Below are 23,397 nucleotides of genomic sequence, written 5' to 3' on the forward strand. Positions count from 1 at the left end.
ATGCTGCAGTCAGTCCACAGTCTAGAGAAAATACTGCAGTCAGCCAGTCCCTAGTCTACTGTGCACACTGTGGTCAGTCCACAGTCTATTGTAAATGCTGCAGTCAGTCCACAGTCTAGTATAAATGCTGTAGTCAGTTAGTCTGTAGTCTAGTGTAAATGATGCAGTCAGTCCACACACAGTCTAGTATAAATGCTGCAGTCAGCCGGTCCCTAGTCTAGTGTAAATGCTGCAGTCAGCCCATAGTTTATTGTAAATGCTGCAGTCAGCCAGTCCCTAGTCTAGTATAAATGCTGTAGTCAGTTAGTCTGTAGTCTAGTGTAAATGATGCAGTCAGTCCACACACAGTCTAGTATAAATGCTGCAGTCAGCCGGTCCCTAGTCTAGTGTAAATGCTGCAGTCAGCCCATAGTCTATTGTAAATGCTGCAGTCAGCCCACAGTCTAGAGTAAATACTGCAGTCAGCCAGTCCCTAGTCTACTGTGCACACTGCGGTCAGTCCATAGTCTAGTGCAAACGCTGCAGTCAATTCATAGGCTTGTGTAAATGCTGCAGTCAGTCCACACACAGTCTAGTATAAATGCTGCAGTCAGTCCATAGTCTAGTATAAATGCTGCAGTCAGTCCATAGTCTAGTATAAACACTGCAGTCAGCCAGTCCCTAGTCTAGAGTAAATGCTTCAGTCAGACCACACCACAGTCTAGTATAAATGCTGTAGTCAGTTAGTCTGTAGTCTAGTGTAAATTATGCAGTCAGTCTACAGTCTTGTGTAAATGCTGCAGTCAGTCAGTCCCTAGTCTAGTGTGCACACTGCGGTCAGTCCATAGTCTAGTGCAAACGCTGCAGTCAGTTCATAGGCTTGTGTAAATGTTGCGAATCTAACAGGGCTCTCAAGAGGGGTTAGTAGAGGCTGTGAACTGAAAGTGGCACAAGTCACAGGGGCAGTGCAGAGGGCTGACCTTATTTGTCAGGATCTCTCTGTGCTGGGGGAACATAATGGGTCTGGTTTCTGTGGAGAGGACACAGATTGAACAGACAGGGGCACTGGGAAACGCAGTCTGCCAGGTTCTCTACAGTTGCTGACAGAAACATCCCTATAAGACTCACCTCTTGTGTTACTCCAACGCCAGCAGTAGGTAGCATTACTGTATAATACTGCCACCTACTGGCCACAGTAGTTATCTCTCCTCTATAATAGGAGAGATAATAACAGTTTATTAGGCTGGCACCGAGTCTCTCTTCAGTCTGGGCCTTCGTACAGCACTAGGAGCGAGTGCACTGCAGGTACAGCAGTCCCTCACTCCTGTCTGAGTCATAGTTAAGCCTCTAATGTGACATCTGCATGTTCAGAAGGGGTATCAGTCTGAACCTGTAGATCTGGTGGAGGCCTTGTGTCCTGTGCCATGGCAGCTCCTCCTTGAATCTGCCAATGAGTATATGACCGGCAGCATGCAAAGAAGCTTCTGCTTTATAAAGTACTTCATGTATAAAAATGAGGTAGCCATTGCCTCAAGGCCTCTATCAGTCCAGGCCTCTTAATGTCCTAAAAAATGCATGTGATGCCAAAGCACTGACCCTTAGACTTTAATGGAGGGCTTCTAGCAGATGCAAATTAAGAACCTTACTGGATGTAATTGTGACACATCAATTTTGATGTGGTTGTGTCATTACAGAAAATCCTTTCTAGTGCTGCCACAGCTCCGACAACTGTTAAACAGAGGATTTGGGGAAGATTCAACTGGCTATAGATTTCCCCTACAGAGCTCGCCAAGAGGAAAAGGTGTTATACGGCACCATTCACGGATCAACCTCAGGCTTAACTTGCTCACTCAAACTTCCTTCAATTACTTCCTTCAGCCACTCTCCCTAATATTACTACCCTCTAGCAATCTTGCCATCCATGTATCATCTGTTCTTCAGAAATAGCAAGTCACAATCATCATCATCATCAATAAATCAATTAGCATTTCTACTTAATGATTTATGCTACTGGCTATACTGCTTACTATTGAAGTGACTTACCACAGAAGGCATCCCCATTTTGGTAGCTCTTGCCATTTTGGGCATCTTCATCGCTTTGCACTGTAGATACATGCTTAGCCGAAGCACATCCCATATTTAATCAGTCAGCTCCAGACTGACTGCTTAGAAAAATCATTTCTAGTCAAACTTTTTAAAGTCAGGCCAAGTACTCAAAGATATATCTACCATTGCTGAACCTGAGAGAAAACAAAAAGGAGACATCAATTTTGCATTAACCCCATAAAGTCACACAACATTTAGTTCATTATTTCTTCTTTATGTAAATCTGCGGAGCTGTGGAGCCTTTTGGAATTCTCTCTTTCACATGTTTGAGGGAATCCAATGAAAGACTGGATGATTCTTATACTCATTTTTTACCATGTAATTATTAGTATGTATTATGTATAGTTGTTTTTTTTTATCAATTTGCTGCCATTTTCTCTGTCCTATTATTGCCACAACGTTGTTTATTATTACATGTCTCCACTTTCTGTGTAATATGATGCCTCCTCTGACCTTGGATCCTCCCCTCTGACTTTCCCACCTTTTGGATGATTTTAAATGAATGGCCCGTCGAAGCTGCCAATACAGCAATGAAACGTGTTGTTCAATTGAACACAGTTACGATATTATTCCATAGCCTTCATTTACTCTATTGGCAAGCACCCCATGCCCCAGCCTTTTCGTTGGATTCCCACAATCTCACACAGAGGTGCTTGCCACTTGCCGTTCCCTGAAGTCAACTGCTGTGACTACATAGATCTCTTCCCAGGGTTGTGCTTGGTTAGCACAACTGTTCCAGGTGAAAAGTTTGAGATAGTACTCACTAACTCCACTTGCCTCACTGAGCCTGTGCTATCCCTGCACCTGGTGTCTTATTTCCCCGTCTACCTTTTCACAGATTTGGAATATACATTTGCATGTTAAGAAACCACTTATATAAAACACAAATATACTCAAATTAGGTGACCAGGAATTTTTTAAATGGCTCCCATTGACATAGTATACCTCAATACAGCGTCTATGGTTATGTCCTGTATGCCTGTGGCTCAACTTCATTCATATATAGTATGACATGCTTAGCTAACCATGAAGGGAAGCTGTATAACTAGGACACATGGAAGTACTGGATGGTAATCTAAACCCTGTATTTTCAGAAGAGCTCAATCAACTCTTAATCTGAGCTGTAATTAGGGCAGAAAGAACCCGTACATAGAAACAAGTAGTTGGTTTGCAATGTCCAGTATAATGTACTTAGCAATTGTGATGACAAAGGAAATGGTTTATATATTTTGAAGCACGAAAAGACAAAGAAAGGTAATGCAAAGAAAATTTCAAATGAGAAAGAACTTGAAATATCAGATGAAATAATGCACATTGCAATATAACTTTCCAACCTCTTTATAAATATTGATAATTGTCAATTGATGATCTTAACGGGAACCTGTCACCTAGAAAAGGCATATTAAACCGTCAGCAGTACCTTATTGCAGCCTGTACCATGACTACAAAAGGTGTCTGTGTCTTTTCTGTGCAATGCGGCAAAGGTCTGAAAAAAATACTTTTATTCAACAGGCCACGCTGTGTAAATGATAGTCTTGAAGTCAAGGGGGGCAGCAACTATCTCACCTGAAGTCAAGCGAGCCCTGCCCCCTTTACCTCCCCAAAGCATTTGATTGATAGGATGCCCGATTCCTTCACTGCCGGTTGCTTGAATGTAGTCTCGCGCATGCCCAGGCTCTCGTGTGCCTGAGCATTGAGCTAATAGCGGAGTGAAACAGGCACAGCGCAGGCGCTGGTATTGCAGGGACATGGAACACGCGCAAGACTATATTCATGCGTCCAGTAGTGAAGGAAATCCTATCAATCAAACGCTTAGGGGAGGAAAAGGAAGCGGGGCGCGCTTGACTTCAGACTATCGTTTACACAGCGTGGCCAGCTGAATAAAAGTCTTTTTTCAGACTTTTGACGTATTGCACAGAAAAGACACAGACACCTTTATAGTCATGCTACAGGCTGCAATAAGGTACTGCTGGCAGTTTAACATGCATTTTCTAGGTGACCGGTTCCCTTTAAAGCCTATTTCACTCACACAATCCAATTTAGAATTGGAAAGTTTCCTACTTAAAGTTGAACAAAATATGTCACTTATGTAACAAATACATGTCAAGTAATGTAATTGCCTTAATTTTACATCTGATGCCCTGGAGTCTGCATCTATAAATCATATGATACTACCTCCTATACCACATCCTACACCATCTGTCTAGTCTAACAACAGATGCTAACAGACAATACTTCATATAGTGCCTTGGAAAACAGCAGGCGGCTCCACAAATGAAGCCAGAAACAGTTATGGAAAATGGCTCCCAGATCTTGGGTTGAGTCTGCTTGAACCGTGGGAAAGAAATGTTAATAAAAATAGAATGTGGTACTGTGCATAGAGCCAGTGGTTTTGTTAGACTGTATAACATGCTGCCTGCAGATTGCACTGCATTTGTGGTGATAAATTCCTTTTAAGAGGGAATTTATGGTGGAAGCATTCAATTTACCAAATACTGGCTGTAGAATGAACTGACGTATGTATAGACAATTTTTGATAAGATTGTATATATTTTACTCACTTATATAGCGCTGACATATTCCGCAGCACTTTTGATATCATGACTTGCCGTCCCCAATGGAGCTCACAATCTAAGTTTCTAAGTTTACCTATCAGTATGTATACATGTATCTTTCACACACATCTTGGGCATGTGAACGGCCCAAGATGTATTAGGGAATGTTCATTTTTATGTCAGAACTATTGGGTATAAATAAAGTCTATAAGTATAAGGCCTATATAAGATGTCTGAACATGAGCCTAAAGAACAACCATTTTGTCTTATTTTAAGAGGGCAGAGTGAGTTCAAGATTTTAACTCAGAATTACTAATCTAAGATTAACAATCTGTACCAAGGTGTTTACTCAAGTCTGTTTTTAGTAATTGCCTAGATAAGACAATGTATTAGACATATGCTGAGTCTTGATGATTTTCAGTGTATAGAAAGACTCTAATCTTTCTTTGGGGTTTTTATATTAAGCAATGTATGAGTAGATTGATTTTATATCATCAATTTAAATACGTGTGTTGTACTGTATATATAAGAGTGTGGTCCTTATAGATATATTCAGTTTTCAGGTTAGAATTGAGGTACATATTCCTCTGTCATTTTTAGAATCTCTCTCAAAGTAGAGCACAAATTAATGATTTCTTTCCTGAAAGTTTCTTGAATGAAGAAATGTGGTCACAGGTGACCATAAACAAACCTTGTCTTTTCCCCAGAACAATGACTTGAGTATGGTCATGTGTATCTTGATTTAATTAGGTCTGGTCAAAAGATTAAGGGATATGCGAGGTGTTTGACCAGATACAAAAGTCATTGCCTATTCAAGATCTCCTCAAGGTTGTGTCTGAGACCTTGGTAAAGTGTATCATTAGTGAATGAATAAGAGAACTAATAATATGCCTTGATTTTGTATGGAGTACTAGTGCCATCTAGTGTTAGGGTAACCTAAAGATCTCGGGTGTATTTTCCCTAGAGGGAGGTTCTATTGGTTATAAGTGAGGTCACTAGTTAATGATAAAACTTGGCCAAGCCCTTTCTAAGATAGGATAAAAAGATGGTCTGGGCTGACAGAAAGGATCCATCCATCCAGAGCCATCCAAGGAGCCATCCATCTATCTATCTCTGGAGCTCTCTCTCTAACTATCATCATCAAGGGACGATCATTAACCACTTCCCATCCGGGCCCTTTGCCCCCTTCCTGACCAGGCCAAATTTTGCAAAACTGACATATCTCACTTTATGTGGTAATAACTTTGGAACACCTTTATTTATCCAAGTCATTCAGAGATTGTTTTCTCGTGACACATTGTACTTCATGATAGTCATAAATTTGAGTCAAAATATTTCACCTTTATTTATGAAAAAATCCCAAATTTACCCAAAAATTTGAAAAATTCGCAATTTTCTAAATTTCAATTTCTCTGCTTTCAAAACAGAAAGTGATACCTCATAAAATAGTTATTATTTAACATTTCCCATATGTCTACTTTATGTTGGCATCATTTTGGAAATGTCATTTTATTTTTTTAGGACGTTAGAAGGCTTAGAAGTTTAGAAGCAATTCTTCAAATTTGTAAGAAAATTGACAAAACCCACTTTATAAGGACCAGTTCAGGTCTGAAGTCACTTTGTGGGGCCTACATAGTGGATACCCCCATAAATGACCCCATTGTAGAAACTACACCCCTCAAGGTATTCAAAACCGATTTTACAAACTTTGTTAACCCTTTAGGCGTTCCACAAGAATTAAAGGAAAATGGAGATCAAATTTTTAAATTTCACTTTTTTGGCAGATTTTCCATTTTAATCAATTTTTTTCTTTAACACATCGATGGTTAACAGCCAAACAAAACTCAATATTTATTACCCAGATTCTGCGGTTTACAGAAACACCCCACACGTGGTCGTAAACTGCTGTATGGGCACACGGCAGGGCGCAGAAGGAAAGGAACTCCACATGGTTTTTAGATGCCATGTCCCATTTGAAGCCCCCTGATGCACCCTTACAGTAGAAACTCCCAAGAAGTGACCCCATTTTGGAAACTAGGGGATAAGGTGCCAGTTTTATTAGTACTATTTTTGGGTACATATGATTTTTTGATCATTCATTATAACACTTTATGGGGCAAGGTGACCAAAAAATTGGTTGTTTTAGCACAGTTTCTATTTATTTATTTTTACAGCGTTCACCTGAGGGGTTCAGTCAAGTGACATTTTTATAGAGCAGATTGTTACGGACGTGGCGATACCTAATATGTATACTTTTTCTCATTTATTAAAGTTTTACACAATAATAGCATTTTTGAAACCAAAAAATTATGTTTTAATGTGTCCATGTTCTGAGAGCTATAGTTTTTTTATTTTTTGAGAGATTTTCTTATGTAGGGGCTCATTTTTTGCAGGATGAGGTGACGATTTTATTGGTACTATTTTGTGGGACATACGCGTTTTTGATCACTTGGTGTTGCACCTTTTGTGATGCAAGGTGACAAAAATTGCTTGTTTTGACACAGTTTTTTTTATTTATTTTTTACGGTGTTCACCCGAGGGGTTAGGTCATGTGATATTTTTATAGAGCTGGTTTTTACGGACGCGGCAATACCTAATATGTATACTTTTTTTTATTTGTTTCACTTTAACACAATAATAGCATTTTTGAAACCAAAAAAATGATGTTTTAGTGTCTCCATGTTCTAAGAGCTATAGTTCTTTTATTTTTTGAGAGATTTTCTTATGTAGGGGCTCATTTTTTGCGGGATGAGGTGACGGTTTTATTGGTACCATTTTGTGGGACATACGCGTTTTTGATCACTTGGTGTTGCACCTTTTGTGATGCAAGGTGACAAAAATTGCTTGTTTTGACACAGTTTTTTTAATTTATTTTTTTACGGTGTTCACCCGAGGGGTTAGGTCATGTGATATTTTTATAGAGCTGGTTTTTACGGACGCGGCAATACTAAATATATCTATTTTTTTTTATTTTTTCTATTTTTTTTTATTTTTTTATTCCTTACTTGGGATTTTTATTTTTTTTTACATGTGAACCTTTTTTTTATTTTATTTTTTCAACACTTTATATTATTTTTATTTTATTTTACACTTTTCGTCCCCCATAAGGTCATACAAGACCTCTGGGGGACATTTACTTCACTTTTTTTTTTTTTTTTCACAGTTGATTTCTCCTGTAACTGGGGCTGAGATAGTAGCCCCAGTTACAGGACAAATGCACCCCTATAGAGGCTGTACAGCAGCAATCCTGCGCTGTACAGCCTCACAGCAGGGCTGATCGAGGTCTCTGAGAGACCTCACACAGCCCCTGCACTCTCCGGTCACGGCGGTCACATGACCGCCGGGCCGTAACAGGAAGCGCACAGCGCTTCCTGCTCTGCAGACACAGCGCTCGGTGAGCGCTGTGTCTGCAGCGATCGTGAAGGCAGGGACACCTGGGCACTGTCCCTGCCTTATCTCTGGGTTGCCCTGCTGTCACTGACAGCGGGCAACCCGATCAGCAGCTGCACGATTAGCGTGCAGCTGCTATTTCTGACAGGACGTTTTAAAACGTGCTGTCAGAAATAGACGTCCACCCATAGGACGTTTATATCCTATGGGCGGACGTGAGGCGGTTAAGGGAAAAGACCAGATCCAGCCCTGACCACATTTTCAGTCATTGGAGGCAGCCATCTTAGAACCATTGGAACTGATTTCTGCTAGCTGACATTTTGGTATAGTATAACCTTACCTATATTTCATAGGATAATTAAGTAACATAATACATATCTATATATATATATATATTCAATTAACCATACCTTGTGTATAGTATCTGTTTTGGAGTAAGATTGGGGTGTACCTGCAGCATCATCCTGAAAATTAATCCAATACAGGGAGATTAAAAATATACTGGTGAAAACACGGTATTATCTCCAAGGAACTGAACTCAGTTCTAGACCGGTATGGTTGATTATATATATATATAAATATATGTATAGGTAAAAGATAAACCAGATTTGGGTTTAATCGGACATTTGTCGGCTGAGAGAAATCAAGTACTAAATTGATTTAAAATATAATTGAGGGGTATCATTATAAGAAGGCATAATTGTGTAGATATATATTCCTAATTATTTTTGACTTTCTCACTATTTTGCATATCATTGATTGAATTTTATTATCACCAATTTTATTATATATTATTTTGTACTAAAATTTGTATTAATAAATTACATATATATTTTGTTGGTAACTGGGTTTTGTCTTCAATTCAACGCAGATCACGAGCTTGTTTTAGCTTGATATTTATGATAATAAATTATAATCTCCTTCATTATAGATTTTAATTTATTCACATAAATAATATAGACTGTCAATCGGAGACAGCATAAATATTCCGACATAATCTGGAGGTCCCACCGAGATCTGCTTGTAAAAGAAACAAAATTTTGGGGTGCAAAATATATATTTGATAAAGTTATTGTGGTACTTGTAGTGCAACAAGTAAAAATATGTCTGAGAACAACAGTGAGGCTGCTGCTGTAGTAGTAAAGACATATGCATGATGAAAAGACTCAAGAATTAATTGAATATATTGTAATGTGTCATATGCATGACAGGTTGGATATTAAGAGAGAGTTAAAGGATTGGAGGGTTGAATTGGAAAGGAGAGCTATAGAATATGCAGATGATGTCTGGTCTGATAAATCCCGGTTTGCTGATTTTCTCTGTCACATTTCCCAGGCTAAACATAAGAAAGATAAGGATTCATTAATCCTTCAATCTTGGCCTGAATTTGTATATTTAGTTATTGAAATAGCAAAACAATTAGAAAAAGAAAAATGTAAAAATGTTGAACAGGCATATGAAATTGATAAATTTCAAAAAGACCTATCTGAAATGGAAATTAAGGCGGCCGCGGTTTCTGGTGATTTAGCACAATGGTCTGCTAAATTATCAGAATATAATGACAGAGACAATCAACAGCGAGAAGTAATAAGAACTCTGGAATGGAAATTAAGTCAAGCTACTAATGAACTGTCTAAATGTCAATTGTCTATGGTGGATCTAGATGAGGAATGTAAAAAGTTGTATCAAGACAATAGAAATTTACGAACAGAGTTAGATAACAGGGATCTTGACCCTTTACCATTCAGACAGCCTAAGGATTCTAATAGACTGAAGGTAAAATATTCCAGGGGGGAATCAGATGCAGAAAGTAAATATGACAACCCCTTTAATGGAGAAGAGCTAATTTCTCTGGGAGAACATTCTCTTCCTAAATTAAAACCAATTTCACCTCCTAGGTCCTCTAAAAGTTCAGTACAGAGATCTTCTCAACCCATGATAGACACTACTAAAGTGATCAAGTTTCTCAAGGAAACTGTGGGTCAATTTGCTAAAAAGGGATCACCCTCCATAATAAATCATTTAGAAATATATGAGGAGGCCATGAAAACTTTACATTTAGAACAGGACATACAGAAACTTGAATTTATTACCTGGGTATTCGAACCAAAACACCGGTATTTGTTTAATTCCCTTAGAGATATGGGTAGGAATTCTTGGTCAGATGTGGTCGCAGAAATAAAAACTGAATTTGGTCCCTATAAGTCTGCTACTGCTGCAAGGAGGGCCTTATTTACCCTGAAATGTAGACCTAATCAAAGTCCCAGGGAATTTTTGTCAGTCCTCAAAAATGCCTATAGTTTGTCCGAAAAAGATCCCAATTTTGAAGGTAGTGAATTCATCCAGTTATTTTATGACGCTTTGCCCAATAAAATAAAATTTATTTTGGCCAGGGATTACCATCCTAGAAAAACTTTGGATTGGTTACTCACCGAGAGTACAACTCTGTATGCTGCAATACAAAATTGTGATGAGTCTCCTGATAGAAAATTCAAAAGAGCAAGTGAGGAAATAGCAGAAACTCACATAAAAAGAGATCAGGGAAAATTTGAGAGCCCTAAAAGGAGTTATGCTGAAGTGTTGAAAACTCCTAGACCTTCCCAACCAAATAAAATTCAGCATAGGCCAGATGGAAATAAGGGTCCAAATGTTGCTGAAAAGAACCCAAACCAACAGAAGGAATTTAGAAATAGACGGTTCCCTCCTTTTCAACGATATCAAAATAATTATTATAGGGGATATCAGCGTAGGCCAGAAAGGGCTCAAAGTGGTTCTGAGTCAGACGGTTCTGGGAGGTCACAATCATATCGGTACCAAAATCAATCTCCTAAAGATTATGGGAGAAAGAGAAGTAACCTATATGATCGAATGGATCAAATCCAAAATCAGTTTGGTATGTTGATGCAGCGGATGGAGGAATTATCTAAAACCATCACTGCTAACCCTAAAAATCCATTTTTAGGGGTAACCCCTCCTGTAGAGAGTCCTCCCCAAATATAAAGGGGGAGAAGCAGGTAAGTATGTCAAATGTTGCAGAGGTTGATGACTTAAATGTATGTGAAATGGAGCAATCTAATGTAATTGTCTTTCCCCATAAAAGGAATTTAACCCTTACAAAGCCACATGGCAAGGGGGAGGGGAAACCTGTTTGTTCTGTCTTACAGCACACAAAGTCTTCAGCTGCACAGATGAAGGTATACGATCCTGCTAATAAAAGGAAGGAGGTGGAGTCGAGGACCAATATAATTGCCAAGCAGGAAAACAATTTCAATAATCATTCCAAATATCTTTGTTCCATACAGGAAATAGAAAATAGATATTATATGAAAGTTGAATTATTTGATAATTTCTCACCAATAATAGCCTTGATAGATACAGGTAGCCAAGCAACTTTATTATCTCTAAAGTACTTCCAACAATTGCAGGATGTATCTTCTAATAGGTATAAGTTAAAAAGTTTTAATGCTAACCTGGTAAGTGTCTCAGGCAATGCCCTCAAGGTTTTAGGTAAAGCTTGGCTGGATTTTAAAGTAGGAAACAAAGTAATTAGTCATCCTACATTGATTGTGGATATGCCCATTGATAGATTAATTATTGGCATCAATTTCCTGAAAAGATTAAGCCCAGTTATTGATTTTGTTAATAAGGTGATATGGTCTCAAGTGAGGATGCCCATTAATTATGAACAATCACAATCCTATCACAATAGGCGTAACTGCCATGTGATAGAGGAAAGGCCGGATTCCATTGAGGTACATTTCCGAAATAGCCAAGTCCCTGATGTCTCTTTCCTGCAAACCTCTCCAAATTCCACTATAGGTGAACAGGAAGATAACACCATATGTGTGTCTCCTGAACGAGTAAAAGATGTCTGTTTGGAAGGGGATGTTCTTACAATCCACCTACACCCAGAAATCACTGACCCTACTGAGTTTAATGGTCACGAACAATTCCTAGTGGGAATGGAAAAGGTGGGTGATGAGATGTTCTTCCCAGTACAGGTGAATGACTTAGGAAGAACTAAGAGGGCTAAATTAGATTTGCGCCATGAAAATAGTTATATTAGTAGGGATCTACTAAATCAAGTGGTTCATTCTAAAGTGATTCGATATCCAAATCCACAGGATAATTGGATACATGACTTGGATAATGATTCTGATAATCATAATATAATTGCAAAATGTATATTAACCATTTCTATTGCAGGAAAATCGGCTACTCATTTATTCCTAGTGCTTGATGAGCCCAGATATCCCATGTACATTGGCAACGATATTTTACATCGTTTTGCTATCCATGTGGATATAGTGAATTCCACGTTGTGGACAAGATTAAAAGGGAATCCTGATGGTTTTATGGATGAACTTGAAGCACTCAAGTCATCCCAGATACTGCCTTATGCAGTTAATGTATTAGTGCCACGAGATATAATAATCCCTCCAGGTACTAGTAATTTCCTGTTACCCATTCAGGTGTCAAAAGGCCAAAAATTAAAGAATTGTGATGCATTGATATGCCTATCAAACAGAATACAACAATTAGGTATTTCAGTAAATCATACCCCTATGGTGACTTTACAAACCTTTAAAACCCAAATAATTGTGAATAATGGTATGCCAAATGAAGTCCATTTGTCTAAAGACACTATCATTGGTATGGCATTAGATTCAGATTATTATACGTTTGGGTTTCAGAATGTAATTATTGGCCTAATACCTGAATCGTATCTAACAGAAGAACAATTGGTTGAACAAACATTTTATTCTTCTCCTGAAGGGTTGTTCACCATTAGTTCAGTATATCCTTTTAATCTTGAAGAAGGTACCTGCAAGGTAGAGGAATCCTCCCTTACCTTTGATCATACAATCAATGAGCAGGAAGCCCAGGAATATCATGAGTTTGCTGAAAAAGCAGGTAAGTCAAATCATGACCTCACTGACAGGTTGGAGGAAACCTATGAAATAGGTCAACCAGAAGTTTTCCCAGGGTTTATGGAAATGGTCCAACAACAAATCTCATTAGCTGATGGATGCTCCAATGACCCAGAGCGACAACAACTAAAGGAAGTTCTCTTAGAATTCAAGGAGATCTTTGCTAAAGATTCCTTTGATTGTGGTCTGACTGACATACACATTGCCAGGATTCAGACTGATCCTGAGGCACCTCCCGTTTATATCAAGCAATATCGTCTTCCACTAGCTTGTTACGACTCGCTAGCGGAAATAATTCGTAATCTCAAAGAGAGAGGTATTATAAGACCAGTGCACAGTTCTTATAATAATCCTATTCTTGGAATTCTTAAACCGAATGGTCAATGGCGTTTATGTGCTGATCTTCGTCAGCTAAATAAACGTGTATATATGTCCGGCTGGCCCGTGCCATATATAGACCAATGCTTGGTACAAATGCAAGGCGCTAGGATCTTTACCACCTTAGATTGCGCTCAGGGATATTGGACCATCAAAGTGAGTCCTGAAGACCAATACAAATTGGCCTTTACTTTTGGTAAAGAACAGTTTGCCTGGACTAGACTACCGTTTGGGTACATAAATTCAGGTCTTGAATTTGCGGTGTTTTTACATAAGGCTATGCCTGATGCCACAGAAAGAGGAAACTTAACTTATGTAGATGACATTTTGATGAAAAGTACTTCATTTGACCAGCATATCCAAGAAATTAGACATGTACTGAATCAGTTGAAAGAGGCAGGTGTGAAAATTTCTTTACAGAAAGCCCAGTGGTGTCGAACCAAGGTAAATTTCCTTGGACATGAGGTTACCTGTGAAGGCCTGAATCCCCAGAGGAAAAAGGTGGAGGCTGTGATGAAATCTAAAACGCCTACCAATATCAGTGAATTAAGATCATTCCTGGGAATGATGAATTACTCCCGTAAATTCATTGATAACTATGCTGAGATTAGTAAACCGTTGCTGACATTGTTAAAGAAAGGTGTACCCTGGACATGGGGGGAGGATCAGGAACAAGCTATGTCTGAGCTTAAAAGGAGACTCACCCAAGCCCCATGTCTAGCTTATCCAGAGGGGGGTAAACCCTTTTATCTGGAAACTGGTTTTACGAATCTTAGTATTAGTGCTGTCCTATGCCAAAAACAGGATAAATTGCATAAAGTTATAGCTTATGCAAGTAAATCCCTGTCACCAGTCGAAATAAAGTTTAGTGACTGTGAAAAAGCTTTACTAGCCACAGTCTGGGCACTTCAAAACTTTAGAAGTTTTGTACAGGGTGAGAGAATCATTGTTGAAACGGCCCATCAACCCCTACAATATCTACAGAGTGATAAAATTAGGGATGGTAACTTATCTAACAGCAGGATCACTGCTTGGACCTTGTCTTTACAAGGATGGCCGTTGGAGGTTCGGTACAAGCAAAATAAAAAGTGTCCAGTAGCCCAAGGACTTGCTGAACTGCATAATTGCGCAGCTCCTTCTCATTCAGAAGAGCTGATAGATGATTTTCTAGAGGAACAAAAATCTTCCCCTTACAAAGTGTATGACGAAGACTATTGCTCTCTACTCCCCTGTGCGTACATAGATGGTTGTGCTTACCACACCACTATAGAGGACGAAAGAAAACTAGTGGCAGGAATTGGCATTACTTGGATAGATGAATGCCCGAGTATTTCAATAGGTTACAGTATTGGTGCTAAGAGTAGCCAGGTAGCCGAATTAGCAGCTGTCTACCAAACTGTTAAAATTGCTATAGAGCACAATATAAAGGAATTCGTCATAGTTACTGATTCAAATTATGTGCGGAACAGTTTTGTAGAATACATGCCCACATGGAAGAGGAGTCACATGTTACGGTCCAATAACAAACCAGTGAAACACGCCAAGTTGTTTTGTACCATAGATGAGCTGGTCCGACATAATGATCTAACCATTTATTGGAAAAAGACTAAAGGTCATTCCAAAACCCAAAATAAAAATAAAGAGGGTAATGACCTAGCTGATAAACTAGCCAAACAAGGAGCCATAAATGGGGATCATGTGAATATAGATCATTTACTAGAGATGATTCCCGTTGACGCTATCACTAGACAACAGGCTAAGGCCCAAACTGAAAATAGTGTAGTTCAATGGAGCCAAGAATCTTCTAGTGAGGATCTGATCAAAAGCCAGAAGGAAGATCTTATATTGGGAATCTTCTATAAGCATATTGAGGATCCTAATAATAATCCCATATCGGAGGATAATTATACCCAAAAAGAAGACCTCCGATTACTTATGAAATCCAAATCCCAATTTAGTATTCAGGATGGGTTATTAATGAGAACCTCTAAAAATGGTATTCAGCAGTGGGTAGTTCCTACTAAATTTAGAGGTTTAATGTTACAGCATGCCCATGATGCCCCTACAGCTGGTCATCGTGGAGAGAAGATTACATATGAGTCACTACGTGATTATGCCTATTGGCCTCATATGTTAAAGGATGTCCAGAGTTATTGTCAAGGTTGTTTGGTATGTGCGCAATTTCAACCTCAAGGTCCTAAACATCGTGCTCCACTTCAGAAGAAAGGTTTTTCATTACCCTGGTCTGACATCCAAATCGATTTTATTGGTCCTGTTACCCGGTCATCCCGAGGGAATAAATACATGTTAACCGTCACTTGTGTGTTTACAAAATGGGTAGAGTGTCTACCGGCCCGTAATAACACAGCCGAGACCTGCGCATTTTTGTTGATTAACCATGTATTTTCCAGATTTGGGTTACCATTAAGGATTGATTCAGACCGTGGATCACACTTTGTAAGTGAGGTAATGGCGAAGATGTGGAAGATGTTGGGTGTGAAGAGAAAATTACACATTGCTTATCGTCCAGCATCTAGCGGATCTGTTGAGCGCTATAACCAGTCTATTGTCAACATCCTTAAGAAATATGTTAAGGAGTCGGGTAAAGACTGGGATATAAGGTTACCATTAGTACTCATGGCCATTAGAGATACTCCAAGCACGGCTACCCAGATGTCACCTTTTGAGCTGATGACGGGGAGAAGAATGGTACTTCCTCAACATCTGTTGTATCGCACATCAGATCATAACCTGATTAATGCAGCCACGACACATCAGTATGTGGAGGACCTTCGTAAGTATCTTCAACACGCGTTTGCTTTCGCGCAGAAGAATCTTGAGAAAGCCGCCGTAAGTAACAAAACTTATTACGATTTGAAAACTACCAAAAAGGAATATGAGGTAGGAGATAGAGTGTACCTCTATAACTTTGCCCGGGATCGGGTAAAAGAAAGAAAATTTCTCCCATCATAGAGAGGTCCATATGATGTAATTGATAAAATATCACCTGTAGTTTATAAGGTGAAAATTAATACCAAAGATGGTTTCATCGAGAAATGGGTCCATGTAAATCAATTACGAGTATGTCATCCGAGATCACAACTGAGAATCATAGAAGATGATGCTGAATAAGAGAATAGATAAGGATTGCATTAATCTGATTTCTCTCAGTTCACAGATGTTCCGATTCTGGTGTTTCCTTGCCAAGTATTTTTACATAGTAACGCTAGGGAAACTGTATATCTCGAAAGATTAAAGAATATGTATTCATACTTTCATTTTCTTTTATAAAAAAAAGGACGGGCGGAACCAGACGTGATTCCTGGCGATGATGTTGACAACAAAGATACAGATATCGTGCGGATGGTGTTGATCCGAGAGGTCCAATTGAAGACGGAACTAATCATCAACCCGAATCTATAGCCATGTTTCAGATGTCCCAAGATTGGGAATGATGGCAAAGAAGATTTTACTTCCAAAATCTTTGTGAAATTGGATCCAAGGACATTCATTGGATGAAGATACCGGATATCACCATTTTAGCTTGGGAAAGGAACCAAATTGGTACATTATGCATGAGAACATAGTCACAGCAATAATGGCATGATTGGTGCCGAGTTTTGCATTTTCTTACATGCTAAAACCATTGGACACAGGATCTCTGTGACAATATACTTTTCCGGGATTGACTTTATGATGCGACGGATAAAATATTGATGAACATGAAAATTCTTCCGACCTTCTCCCAGTTAGGTCTTAAGGGGATCCTTGACTAACGTGGGAAGAAGGGGGGGGATTTGTCAAAACTATTGGGTATAAATAAAGTCTATAAGTATAAGGCCTATATAAGATGTCTGAACATGAGCCTAAAGAACAACCATTTTGTCTTATTTTAAGAGGGCAGAGTGAGTTCAAGATTTTAACTCAGAATTACTAATCTAAGATTAACAATCTGTACCAAGGTGTTTACTCAAGTCTGTTTTTAGTAATTGCCTAGATAAGACAATGTATTAGACATATGCTGAGTCTTGATGATTTTCAGTGTATAGAAAGACTCTAATCTTTCTTTGGGGTTTTTATATTAAGCAATGTATGAGTAGATTGATTTTATATCATCAATTTAAATACGTGTGTTGTACTGTATATATAAGAGTGTGGTCCTTATAGATATATTCAGTTTTCAGGTTAGAATTGAGGTACATATTCCTCTGTCATTTTTAGAATCTCTCTCAAAGTAGAGCACAAATTAATGATTTCTTTCCTGAAAGTTTCTTGAATGAAGAAATGTGGACACAGGTGACCATAAACAAACCTTGTCTTTTCCCCAGAACAATGACTTGAGTATGGTCATGTGTATCTTGATTTAATTAGGTCTGGTCAAAAGATTAAGGGATATGCGAGGTGTTTGACCAGATACAAAAGTCATTGTCTATTCAAGATCTCCTCAAGGTTGTGTCTGAGACCTTGGTAAAGTGTATCATTAGTGAATGAATAAGAGAACTAATAATATGCCTTGATTTTGTATGGAGTACTAGTGCCATCTAGTGTTAGGGTAACCTAAAGATCTCGGGTGTATTTTCCCTAGAGGGAGGTTCTATTGGTTATAAGTGAGGTCACTAGTTAATGATAAAACTTGGCCAAGCCCTTTCTAAGATAGGATAAAAAGATGGTCTGGGCTGACAGAAAGGATCCATCCATCCAAAGCCATCCAAGGAGCCATCCATCTATCTATCTCTGGAGCTCTCTCTCTAACTATCATCATCAAGGGACGATCATTAAGGGAAAAGACCAGATCCAGCCCTGACCACATTTTCAGTCATTGGAGGCAGCCATCTTAGAACCATTGGAACTGATTTCTGCTAGCTGACATTTTGGTATAGTATAACCTTACCTATATTTCATAGGATAATTAAGTAACATAATACATATCTATATATATATATATATTCAATTAACCATACCTTGTGTATAGTATCTGTTTTGGAGTAAGATTGGGGTGTACCTGCAGCATCATCCTGAAAATTAATCCAATACAGGGAGATTAAAAATATACTGGTGAAAACACGGTATTATCTCCAAGGAACCGAACTCAGTTCTAGACCGGTACGGTTGATTTTATATATATATATATATATATATATATATAAATATATGTATAGGTAAAAGATAAACCAGATTTGGGTTTAATCGGACATTTGTCGGCTGAGAGAAATCAAGTACTAAATTGATTTAAAATATAATTGAGGGGTATCATTATAAGAAGGCATAATTGTGTAGATATATATTCCTAATTATTTTTGACTTTCTCACTATTTTGCATATCATTGATTGAATTTTATTATCACCAATTTTATTATATATTATTTTGTACTAAAATTTGTATTAATAAATTACATATATATTTTGTTGGTAACTGGGTTTTGTCTTCAATTCAACGCAGATCACGAGCTTGTTTTAGCTTGATATTTATGATAATAAATTATAATCTCCTTCATTATAGATTTTAATTTATTCACATAAATAATAAAGACTGTCAATCGGAGACAGCATAAATATTCCGACATTTATCAAGTTGTAGGCTACTTCTAAGTGGAATTCATAAGCTGGCCATACACATTAGATGTATGTTGGCCAAACCTGATTATGATGTGCCATCTAATGTGTATGAGAGCCTCCTAACTACCCTACATCAGATGTTGGGAGAGAAAAGAGATTCAAACCTTTTGTTCTTGGGAGATAAACTGCCACCAGAGGAGTCTGGCAGCGCCTTACTCCCCTTATCCATTCAGAACACATGGATGAGACGAGTTAGGTAGGATTTGGAAGAGATAGCTGTTGGCTGAACCAGCTCATCCAGGGGGCAGCCATCTAAGACATATTGCCAGACATGGAAAAGGAACTAGACATGTTTGCTTTTCCTGACTATTTTTTGGAAGGGATTTTGCTGTGATCTAGCTTTTCTTGGAAAGGTGATAAAAAAATAAAAAAAAACAGGAAAAAGTTAATAGAGCCAGTACAGTGCTCACTAACTCCACTTGCCTCACTGAGCCTGTGCTATCTCTGCACCTGGTGTCTTATTTCCCCCATGTAACCCTACCAGAAGCGTCCACAAAGATACTGGTCTTACAATTTATATGTTAGGCTGCTCTCACACTGTTTTCACTAGCGTGATCAAGAAGATTCCAGGGGGACTGAATTATTAAAGGGGGTTATCCCAAGAATTCAAAAGTTTTTTTTTTATCTGGTGGATGTTGCACCAGTTTTGTGGGTGGTGTCACTGTCCCACCTGTGACAGGGACTAGAATATCGAGGAGACTGGCTGCATGTGATAGACAGCCTCTTTAGTTTCCCCTTTCTGTGTTGTTTCTGGGGATGACCACACCTCTTGTCTCAGGTGTAGCTTAAGTGGTCATTCCTTCTCCTCTATTTAGTCTGGCCTCACCCATCATGCTATGCTGTTGATAGCTCCTTGTTTGTGGAAGTCCTGGTGTTGGTTCTCTCTGAGTTCCTGCTCGTCCGCATACTTCTGGAAGTTAAGTGTTTCTTCTTTGTTGTTTTCCCCTACCTCCTGATATTAGACCTTAGGGGGTCTCCTATTCCTTCATCTGGGAAGGAATAGGCCATCCGTGTCCTGACACTATCTGCAGGGCTCTGTTAGGGAGAGATTGGGCTTAGGTGCCTGCGTATAAACATTCCTACCATCAAGGTCTGTTCATACTGATAGTCAGGGCTCGGCTTTTGGACTCACTAGGTGTGACAATTTCCCTTTCCCTAGGTTCCAGGCCTAATACCTTTTCCCCTCCCTTCTGTGTTCAGTGTGGAGTGTACAGGTAGGCTATCAACACCTCCATCTGCCAGCTCTTGTTCACCTGCATAGAAATCTGTCCTGAAGAATACATAATTATTGGTGTTACCAAAGAGAGAGAGAGAGAAAAAGAAAAAGAAAAAAAAATGTATATACACACACACACACACACACCGGTATATACTGTATATTTTTTTTAAGGTACTTAAATATTGCAATGATACTTCATTTAAAATGCTCTATCCATTGAATTGTAATACTTTTCATGGGATAACCCGTTTAAATGGATAGAGAGAGAATATTGTACTTGTTCACCTTGGGAATATATTACAACCTCCCCCCCCCCCCCGAATCAACTGTTTGAGAAGCTCATGTGAGCGCCACGGCCTTCTCTATACTTTTCCTAAGCAGAGTGATGCGACACGTTCATGTATCACATGGCCTAGATGCAGCTCAATCCTATTTAAGTGAATGGGGCTGAGCACAATACCAAGCACAGCTGCTATACAATGTGCTGCACTGTGCTTGGTGAGCTATGAGAAGGGAGCGACGATCACAGGAGCACCACTGCCTTCTTAAAACAGCTGATTGTCGGGGTTCCGGACTCCCATTGATCAGATACTGATGACCTATCCAGAGGATCATCAGTACGAAAATCTCAGAAAACCCTTTTAAGATTGAAGGTTGTATAATAGATCTGAGAAAAGGTGAACAGGTAATGATTTTCAACCTAAAAGGTACTCTTAGGCCTCATGCACACGACCGTATTTTATTGCGGAAAAAGCTTTTATGCAGACGGATCTTCGGATCCGTCTGTATGAAAGTAACCTACGGCCACGGATCACGGATGCCAATCTTGTGTGCATCCATGTTCTTTCACGGGCCCATTGACTTGAATGGGTCCGTGAACCGTTGTCCGTCAAAAAAATAGGACAGGTCGTATTTTTTGGACGGACAGGATACACGGATCACGGTCTCGGCTGCAAAACGGTGTATTTTCCGATTTTTCCACGGACCCATTTAAAGTCAATGGGTCCGCGAAAAAAAACGGAAAACGGCACAACGGCCACGGATGCACATAACGGTCGTGTGCATGAGGCCTTAGATTTTTGGTTTAAGAGTACATTGAGACAGAGTGGGATCTGATTTAATTTTTACAAATATTAAAGAGCTAATAACTATGTACATTGTGCTTAGCACACAACATTTTTCGAAGTGCCAGGGGATATGTTACTTTTAATACTCATTTCCACATATGTTATGCTTTTAAGTTTTTGAAGTATGACCAAAATGCTGACATTTGTATCATTTTACATCACCAGTGACAATTATTTTTAGCAACAAAATGCTAATTCATTCTCTTAAAGACTCCCAGCTGTCTTTGCAATTTTAAACAGTGTTCTACATACTCCTTCTGATAAGCCCACACAGTGACGCAGCCTATGGTAGCTAAAATCAGTTTACATTCTGTCTTCAAGTCTGTGCCAATAAATGTTGTTATGGTAACATCTAATTCATGACTAGTTATCAGCGACACTTCGAAGGTTATAACAGCTACCAAGAAGCAGAATAATAGCATTCTTATACAGTCTTCAGAAGTAGCTTGTGTTTGTTTAATGACCATATGTTAACAACCCCAATCTTACATGAAAGATAAAATTGGTTTGTCTTGACCAATATCCCCAACAATATGAAAATCTACCACCCTTTCTACATCAAGTCATACTTATAGGCATCCAGAAAGCGAGTATATATATATATATATATATATATATATATTATATAGCAAAAATGCAGTGCCCCTGTTTTATAGTGGAATGAAGGTCACTAATGACTTGTTTCCCCTATGTTGATTTGCTATGCATTACGTGGTGCACCATCTATGAGGCAAAACTAGAACATCACCTTAAAACAGCCTCCTTTTCGGAATACAGGCAGGAAAGTATGCAGTTCTACAGACTATCTAAAGGATTCAATTTGAGGAAAGGAGCAGCAATTTTGGTGCCAGACAGGTAGTCTAGGATCACTACTTCATATACCACCCCCAGTGGAGATCTATGAAGCTACTGTACCATGGGGAAAGTAGTAGATATACAAGACCTGATACTTTTTGGATAGACTATTAATATCCAAGTTCCATAAAACCCTTTTAAGATAGCCATATACACAAATTAACTATTGGACGAATGATAATTTGATCAATGATCATTTTCCCAACCTCCCTATAAACACTACAGACTTTGGCCAAACTGCACTATTTATGCAGGAGAAATCATTTGGTATGTTGAAATCCACCATATATATGGGCAGTTTGTGAGGCTACTTTTCTTAAGCCTTTGATAACTGGCAGCTGAAAGCTTGTTCATCCAACTGCCATTCCTAAGGGGAGAGTGGGGACACGTCCACAAACATTAGACAGCCTGCAAGTTCCAATTAAATTATACTGTTTGATCAATGTTCAATTAATGTGTATGGCCAGAGTTAGAGAAATGTCCCAAGCCTTCATACCCATGTGAATAATGCAATCAAATTATTTCAAGCCACTATTATTATTTCAAACAACTGATATGAGAAATAGAGAAGTGCAAAAAGTCAGAATCAACCAACACATAAGCATATACTGAAATGTATCTGTAGACTTAACTTCTATGGCTGAAACACATACCATGAGTGTTCCAAGCAAATGAACGAAGGAACTTTTGAGGCCTAGGTTTAATTTTTGTACCGAGGCCAAAAGAGTGCCAAGATAGATTAGACAGATCAGTTTATGTTATATAAGATAGCAAGATGTAAATTAAAATCATAATGATTTTTTCTGATGAACTGTAACATGGCCTGCAGAAGATGCATTGTATGGAGGATTCCGTAAAAGGTCTGCATGTTGTTTCCTGTCCATGCCTTGCCCTCCACAATCAGATCATAGCCTATAAACTGTGAGCACCCAGTATAGCTTTCTTACGCTAGGACAGAAATTGTGCCAGACTTTATTCCACATGACTCCGGCATCATATGTTTGATTGCCTTTTCATGCAAATGTCATGCAGGATCTACAGACCCATGTGAAGCTCTCCGCACACATAGTAAATGTTTACCACTCTATTCTGCTTCTGGATGTCTGCCAAGGAGACATGGGCTTTACAGAGCTCTGTATTCATCTCTATAAATAGCCTTCTCCCTCATCTTCCATCCTGTTTTGTGTATGATTTGCGGAATACAGGATGAAACAAAGTTAACTACCCTGCTCAGAAGAAAA

General features: G+C 38.8%; 1 protein-coding gene across 2 annotated transcripts in view; it reads right to left on the reverse strand.

Annotated features, from left to right (window-relative positions):
- C9H1orf21 (chromosome 9 C1orf21 homolog) overlaps window positions 1-23,397 on the reverse strand; it is a 231,363-nt gene that overhangs the window by 90,117 nt on the left and 117,849 nt on the right. For both annotated transcript variants that reach the window (XM_040407664.1, XM_040407663.1), the window contains exon 2: window positions 2,023-2,219. In XM_040407664.1, coding sequence (XP_040263598.1) covers window positions 2,023-2,116 — 94 coding nt within the window. In that variant the 5' untranslated portion in view covers window positions 2,117-2,219. The remainder of the gene's footprint in view (window positions 1-2,022; window positions 2,220-23,397) is intronic.

This window comes from Bufo bufo, chromosome 9 (genome assembly GCF_905171765.1).
Source record: "Bufo bufo chromosome 9, aBufBuf1.1, whole genome shotgun sequence".
In the NCBI taxonomy this organism is placed as follows: Eukaryota; Metazoa; Chordata; class Amphibia; order Anura; family Bufonidae; genus Bufo; species Bufo bufo.